The sequence below is a fragment of the Eucalyptus grandis genome, chromosome 6 (genome assembly GCF_016545825.1).
Source record: "Eucalyptus grandis isolate ANBG69807.140 chromosome 6, ASM1654582v1, whole genome shotgun sequence".
Classification (NCBI taxonomy): domain Eukaryota; kingdom Viridiplantae; phylum Streptophyta; class Magnoliopsida; order Myrtales; family Myrtaceae; genus Eucalyptus; species Eucalyptus grandis.
The window spans coordinates 10,237,531-10,245,208 of record NC_052617.1 but is presented as its reverse complement, the minus strand read 5'-3'; the positions used below and the strand labels follow the sequence as shown (position 1 = coordinate 10,245,208).

Here is a 7,678-nt window from a genome sequence, read left to right as displayed (position 1 = left end):
AGAGGAGACAACTTCGAGCTAACCAGAAAAGAATGAAATCAGACAAGATCTACATGTATAAAAAAGAAGCCATCCTAAATCCTTTCTTAATCACCGAGTAAGCATCCAACCCAAAAAAAAAAAAAAAAAAAAAAAACCTAGTAAGCAGAACCACCTAAGGATCCCTCAGAGTGGGTAAATAGCAGATATAGACAAGAACCGACAAAATTGGAAATTCCAAGGTAGCAAATATAGATGAAAAGGAAGGACCAAAGCTGCTCTGGCAATCCGGACCACGGAAGGGGTTAGCGTCAGGAATTCAAGAAGGTTGCCAGTTTAATTTTTCCGGAGTTTAGGGATTCGTCAGGCTTTGGGGGTACTCGAGAAAGATCAAAAGTCGGGCATTTTTATGAAATGGAAAAACAAAGTCAATAGCAGTCAGGAAAGGACTTTTTGGATTATCGGACCGGACCAATATCAAGGAACTAGCCGCGAGGTCCAACCTCCATGGAAAGATGACATGTGGTGAGTGGCTCAATTGAGATACGGTCTTGCTTTATCATTTTGTGCTATGAAATCTTCCAACTTGCACTTAATTTCTTTAGCTCTTTTTTTCGGGTTAGTATATGAAGCCTAGAGAAAGAACGACAGAAAAGGCCCAGGCTTAAGAAACAATCCGAAATATCATGCACAGAGCTTTCTCTGAACCATTCGAAAGACTCTTTGTTTCCTGCAACAGCTTGATGCAGAGTCTGACACCAAAGACCACCATTTTAACAACTCCCGTAGACTGAGAAACAATATGACTGAAAAACTCCATTAGTATCCCCAAAATAGAGCAGATGGCACCATTCCAAATGAGTTTCAATATGATTTTAGTCAAAGACCTCCCTCCACAAGCTCCAAAAAAACCCATTCTATCCCAATTATTAACATTCCAAGAAACTTTAACCAGTTCCATCCTTTGAGAAGGCACCCTCAAAAAACAAAGGTTTCCTAGACTCGAGAAGAAGAGCATAAGACACATTTGTCATCAACGGAGGACCCCCTTTTATATCTGACAAGTGGCTTGAGGTCGGACCGTGCCTCAAGGAGTTTCCTCCTAATACATGGGCTGTCTTTCTTGCGTTTATAGTGTCTTAACTTTATTGTCATCATGCGGATGTTTGAAACAACAAAGTCCTGTGAAGGTGGCACCCTGAAAGTCCTGGATAGTTGAGGAAAGAATTGTCCTTCATTCCTATATCTTTGGCACAATCCAGAGCAATAATCCTCGAGTTGGAATTGGCAAGGGGTCCCTAATGTAATGATCATCTTAACATAACTCCCTGAGTACTGAGTGACTAGATAATGGATTTCAACAAGGGTTTCGATCCTCGCAAATTCGTTTCCTGGGCATAAACGAGACCCTCCTCCAAAAGGAATAAAGCTGTAGGGCGGTATTGACTTCTAGTCTTCAAATCTAGCAGGATCAAACTTTGATGGCTCCGGGAATATGCTCTCATCCATGTGTGTCATGTTCAATGCCCAAAAGACCTAAATCACACATCAGATGCCAAATGTATGTTAACGGACTGGTTTCATAGATGGAGAGAATAAATAGCAAATAGTGCAAGCAAGCATTTGAAGAGATTGGAATAGTTATTTGCAGCCTTACCTACCAGTCTTTAGGAATGTGGTACCCACCATAGTCAATATCCCTTAAAGCTAACCTGAAGCCACCAAAAACAGGCGGAACCATCCTTGGAGTTTCCATCGCTACTCTCCATGTGTACTTCATCCCGGCAAGGTCTTCCCAAGTTAAAGATTCTCTTGAAGTCTTACTTCTTGCTATCTCTTCTTGTTTTGCAATAGCAAAACAAGCTTATTATTTGTCTCAATGAGGGGGAAGGAACATGCTTCTAAGCTTTGTTATTAAAGGTGACATCTGGCTTTGGAAACTCAGACAAATTTATGTACTGATTTTTCTTACATTTATCAAGCCATCGGTTATCCAATAGCAAATAGAGATCATTCATTATCCTTACACAACTTGGGTCATAGTTCAAGAGTGAACTAGGTTTTAACAAGTTCTGCGTTTTGTTTCAATTTTCCGTCCTTTTTGGGCTGCAAGAATCCCTATGCAGATTCGACAAATCAAAAAAGATGTCGGGACTAGAGGAGGTTTACCTTGAAGAACTGCTTTATAAACAGCAGGATTCTTATATAGAAGACGCAACACAAAAGTTATAAGTATGGATGAGGTATCATGTCCAGCAATCATGACAAGTGTGATATTGTGCAGAATTTCCTTGTCAATGACAACTCATTCATTTTCTTCATTTTGCTTACTTAAGAAGCACATGATTAAGTCTTGATGGGGGCTTGCAGTGTGCTACACTAGTTTCACTTTCTTCTCTTGTACAAGTTCCTTCAACATATCTTGGACCTTGGAGCTTGCACGGAGGCTCCGATTGTAGTGTGTGAATGGCAGGTTCACTGGTATGGACCACATTCCCTCTACCATTCTTGAAAGTTTTCCAAGAATTTCTCTCTTTCAGCTCCTTACTCCATACCAAAGAGGAGAACGCATATGATGTTAAATGTAAGAATTTTCATCGGGGGCAATGCCTATAGGAAGATCAAAACATTATTGTTATTCACTCTTCTTTCGATTATTGAAGAGATTATGCATGCTTCAAGTATATGCATTCATTCTCACGATCATACATGCGGAGGCAATACAAGTGTGAACCCCCAGTCATACGAGACTATTGTGTGCATGCACCATGTGTATCTTAAAGTCTAATATGTCTCAATGTATTCAATGGATCAAGGCAACAGTGAGAGTCTACAAAATATCAACATACTGCAACTTTTTCCTTTCCTTGCTAGTGCAACTCGATGTGCTTCCTGACTTCTTCATCTATTTTTCCCATGTACTGCTTCAGCGATTCTAGTCTCAATAATGACATGAGAGACTCTCTCCCACGTCTGTTGTCACACCCCAAAACTACAGAGAATAGGGATGACACGGTCATCCTTCTTTCCAAAGGACGCAGCCTCAAACACAACCAACAAACTGATATTAACTTATATATATATAAATATCAGATAAACCTTCAAATTGGTTGCAACATCAGAGTTTCTCTAATCCACCAAAAAGAGAAAAGAGATATACGTTTTAAACTCAGACGATCCAACCACTAGTAAGGATCATTTGCACCACTTCCTTAAACCATACCAAAAACAAAATAGAACTCCCCAAAAGTTTCCCAGGACGGTGCACTCGCTCTATTCGCCACTAGCTAAGGAACCTGAAAAGATCAAAGGAGGAATGGGATGAGCAACCACAGCTCAGTGAGTAGTACATATCTTCTAAGCAGATCGAACAACCACTATGCATGTATACAAAGCAATACCAAACTTCATAACGCCAACTCAATATATAAAATACATATTGAATCTTATATGAGTTATTTCTTATCATCAAAGATTTATAGTAATATGGAAAACTCATTTGAATCGCCATCAAAAGTCAAGTATCAATGGTCAAATCCATTGAATAATCTCCATCAAAAACACATATCAATGGTCTATCCATTGATCAATCTTTTGCTCAATAACTAACCATGGTCACGACACAACGCATTGTGACAAGGCGACAAAGATTCTCCCCTTGGTAAGGTCTTCACCTACAAAGCCGGTGGCTGGGCCCAGAATGATATCCTAAACCTGGTATGCATACCCCAAAAACCCCTCACTGGGTTCACAGTCATATTGAACATAAATAACCATTCTCCAATACTAGAAATCCAATCCAAAAATCAATATCTTAAACCAAACAAATAACATTTTGCAACATAGCCCATCATCCATTTCATATCCGTTTCTCAAATCATCATAAATATTTCCATAAATCAGTCGCAAAGCAATTTCATATATATTTCTCCACAAACCTTATATAACATGCTTTTCAAACATTTACAATCAACCAAAGAGTAGCAATTGCTCGATCTGGCTTTTATGCAATAAAAATGCTCTTCTTGATTCAAAATATATACATACATACTTCAAGACATGATTTTATAAAACCAAAAAAGATATAATACCACTCACCTTGTCGTCTACGACCAAACGACAAATGATACTTGTATCGTCAAACTCAAGGCCCTATCAAATAACCGAAGAATAATGTTAAATCTAATAAAATTCTATCTCGACTACAAAATGACTAAGTTATGCCTTAACTCTAACAAAAGGACTTCTACACGCTAACAAGTCGCATAACTAAAGCGATTGTTTAAGCCATTCGCAACATGAAGTTTAAGCGCAAAACTTGATCGAGCCTTAACTCTCTCTTCCGAACCCCAATCCAAATGTACTTATAGTCAATAGAGAGCCCTTGACACATATTACAAGAATCCCATATTGGCCACCCACAAATCAAGCCGAAAAATGACAAAATACAGCCCAAAGCTGCTGGACGCGTACTGTTCACTGTGCACGGGAAACTTTGAAATTTTGTTTCGGACAAACCATAAACTCAAATCACGATCCGTAAAATCACACGGCTCCACAACACCCTAAACTACCATTCCTATAAAAATACACGGCTCAACGACTCCAAAATCGGACTTCGCTGCTCGATTTTCCAAAAATTCCGAATTTGAGTCCCAAATTCAAAAATTACTTCAATTGGATGAACGAGGGGCTTGATCTCTTATAGGGTGCTGCGTTATGGAGTCGAGTCGGCTTGGCGAGGCATCTGAGGCGTGCACGTGCCAAAACTCCTTTCCTTTCTTCCCCTTCCCTTCTTCTTCTTCTTCTTCTTCTTCTTCTTCTTCTTCTTCTTTTCTTTCTTTTCTTTTTGGTCGAGGAAACTCTCAGCTTCTATTTAGCCGAGCCCTCTCCCATCTCCTTTTTCTTTTTCTTTTTTTCTTGCGTTATTAACTTTTCGACTTCTTTTTCCATTTCTTCTTTTGTGGCCTTTAAAAAAAAAATTCTGTCTCTTCTTTTGGGGCCCACTAGCCTAATGTTACATCTATGATCTTGGCCACTGAGTTCAAACAGACTGCAGTCTCCCAAAATCGCATAGAAGGATGATGGCTGCTTGTTGGCAAGCATGTTGCTCTCTCCATAGAATATAAACTTGTTTGCTGTGGGTCCGTGAATGAACACTGTCGGTTTGCCGAAGGGAGTGAGCTTCGAGATTGGTCCATACTTCCTCACCCTTTCTCGGAGCCATTATTCTCGTGTTTGTCCTCATGGCTTGGAGCATGCTGATGATGTGGCCTATTATGGGTATTCCCAATGATCCCGGAGGTATTTTTCTTGATGATCCTCTTCTTCTCCAGCTTAACAGAAAGAGAAATGGCAAAAGAAAGAGAAGAAAAGTGACCAAAATGTTCATTGTCGTGGGTGTAAGTACGTGTGTGTGGGTGTGGGTGTGGGTGTGGGTGTGGGTGTGTATGTGTGTGATGGGGGGAAAGCAAGAGAGTCATATAGCTGTTAGGTTTTCTGTCAGCTTCTAATCTAGTATTTTAGGTGGTTGATTCCTTCAGGAATGTCGGATGAAGATTACCATGGAGAAAACGCATCAACTTTGATACAAGTCCAATTAAATAATAAGATTCTGCCGATTTGTACAGTGTAACAGATGCTGTATCGAAAAATTGCGGTTGAGATAAAACAAATAGCATAAGACTGACCTACAAAGGAACATGTTTTATCCCAAGTGTATTTGGCAGAAGGCAATAATTTGGGAACAACGGAGATGGGGATAAAAGGGATGTGACCTCCTGTTTGGTTTCAACAACAGAGTTGAGCTCGGATGGGTACTGCTTTGTATTTGGTTTAGTCATCATCTAAGTAACATCGACACTGAAAGGCGATACGCGATACGACACGACACAATATGCCGACATGTCGTTTCTTAAAAAATAAAGAATTATGAGACATTGTACATTAAATATATATTTTTATATATACATAACAAATTATCATTTTTATGATTATTTCAATCAAATTAATTTGAATCAAATAAATAAATAAATAAGCCTAGATTGAATATACACAAAAAAAATATTAATCCTCCATTTATTAATATCATTCATTATTTCAATTTGACAAATTCAACTTTATTTCAATAATTCATAAAACTTGGAGAAAAACCAAGCGATCAATATTATGAACTCGCATGTTAGATATGTTGGAAGTGAAAAAAAATACTTAAGGGGGGAATTGCATATTACAGGGAGTGAAAATCAGAAGAGAAGAGTACTTTCTCAATTTATTATTTTTATTATTGTGTTTTTTTTTTCACATATATATTTTGACTTCTCATTTATTGAATTTTTAAAATTCACGTGTCAGAAACTCGTACGTCAGAATCGACTCGAGTGTCAAGAAAGTTGATCCGGTGTTGGAAAATCCGACACGTGTTCACCGAGTGCTGGAGAGTGTCCGAAAGTGTCGAAGTGTCCGACACGACATGAAGGTTCTTGAAGAGTGTCGATGCTTCATAAGTCATCATCATATATCTACCGAAGGGTAACAAAATATAGTTTTGAAAAATGTGAATCCAGCAAATTGAAATCATCCATCGGGAGCAAAACCAACTGTTAATATGCCGTGCAAGATCTAATAAAACTTGTAGTTTGACATGAAGATAAGGTTTTGGATCATGACCCTAATAATTTTAAGCAAAAGCTGGAGCAGTATAGTTCCTACGCAATTGTGGATATCGCCGGTGATGCGAAGATATCACATCTCTGCACGACAACTATCTGTAGCATATTTAGATCATATGAGAAGACAGATTGGATCACGGAGCATAACAAAAATATTACCTGCTTGAACTCCCTTATGCACTCAGCTGAATTTGGATCAATAGGCAATGGCTCAAACTCCTTCAATGCATACAGAGCTCCGACTTCTCTGTCACAAAACATGTCGAAGTTCAGCCAACTGTGTCACGCCCCAAACCTCGAGCACATGCACATCCCACTGCGGTCGATAGAAATGCGACTTCCCAGGACACGTCGCCGACCCATTCTTTTTAATTAATCCCCAGACAAAACTCGATTGGGATAGAAAAGCAGGATCACATTTTCCAATTCAAACCACACACCTTTATACACATAAAACCAGTCGATTTACAGGACTAGGCTATTAACCAAAAGATCTATAGAAGATCAGTCCTAAAAAACAAAGCTGTCCTAAGACCAGCTAGTCAGATCCATTCACCAGCTGTTTAGGCTCCACAGGCACTGGGGGCATCGGGTCTTCCATCAACCCATCTGGAGGATCAACAGCACTCTCTCCTAGAGCGGCATCTATAATACCAGGGGGAATATCAAAACAAGTGAGAGGGTCATCCAGGAATCCATCAGGTCTATAGCGATACCACGCTCTAAATCGATGAGGGACGCTACCAGGAAGGTTCTCATCGACCCAGATGGTAGTCACCACAAGCTCATAGACCCAATGATTTCCAGGATCGGCATAGTCAAAAATCCTCTCACTGACCCTCACTGGTCTACCAAAAAGCTTTGGAGGATCCGCCATCTAGGGACCTAAAATATTATCCCACAACCGGGATGAGACGATGTCTCAGCGAGTCCTACCCTCTAAAACTCGATTAGAAAGAAAATAAGCCCTAGGGTGCTCTAGCCACACAAATAGGATAGAGGACTTACCTCGCCTCAGTTCCTTCCTG

General features: G+C 39.6%; 1 protein-coding gene across 1 annotated transcript; it reads right to left on the bottom strand.

Moving 5' to 3' along the window:
* Nucleotides 1-1,219: 1,219 nt before the first annotated feature.
* LOC104451355 (cytochrome P450 716B1) lies at nucleotides 1,220-5,371 on the bottom strand. Its single transcript, XM_039314315.1, is given in 8 exon segments — nucleotides 1,220-1,308; nucleotides 1,311-1,515; nucleotides 1,637-1,824; nucleotides 2,149-2,487; nucleotides 2,490-2,589; nucleotides 2,829-2,943; nucleotides 4,991-5,212; nucleotides 5,214-5,371. Coding segments are annotated over 8 exon segments (1,416 nt in total).
* Between the last annotated feature and the right edge of the window lie 2,307 nt (nucleotides 5,372-7,678).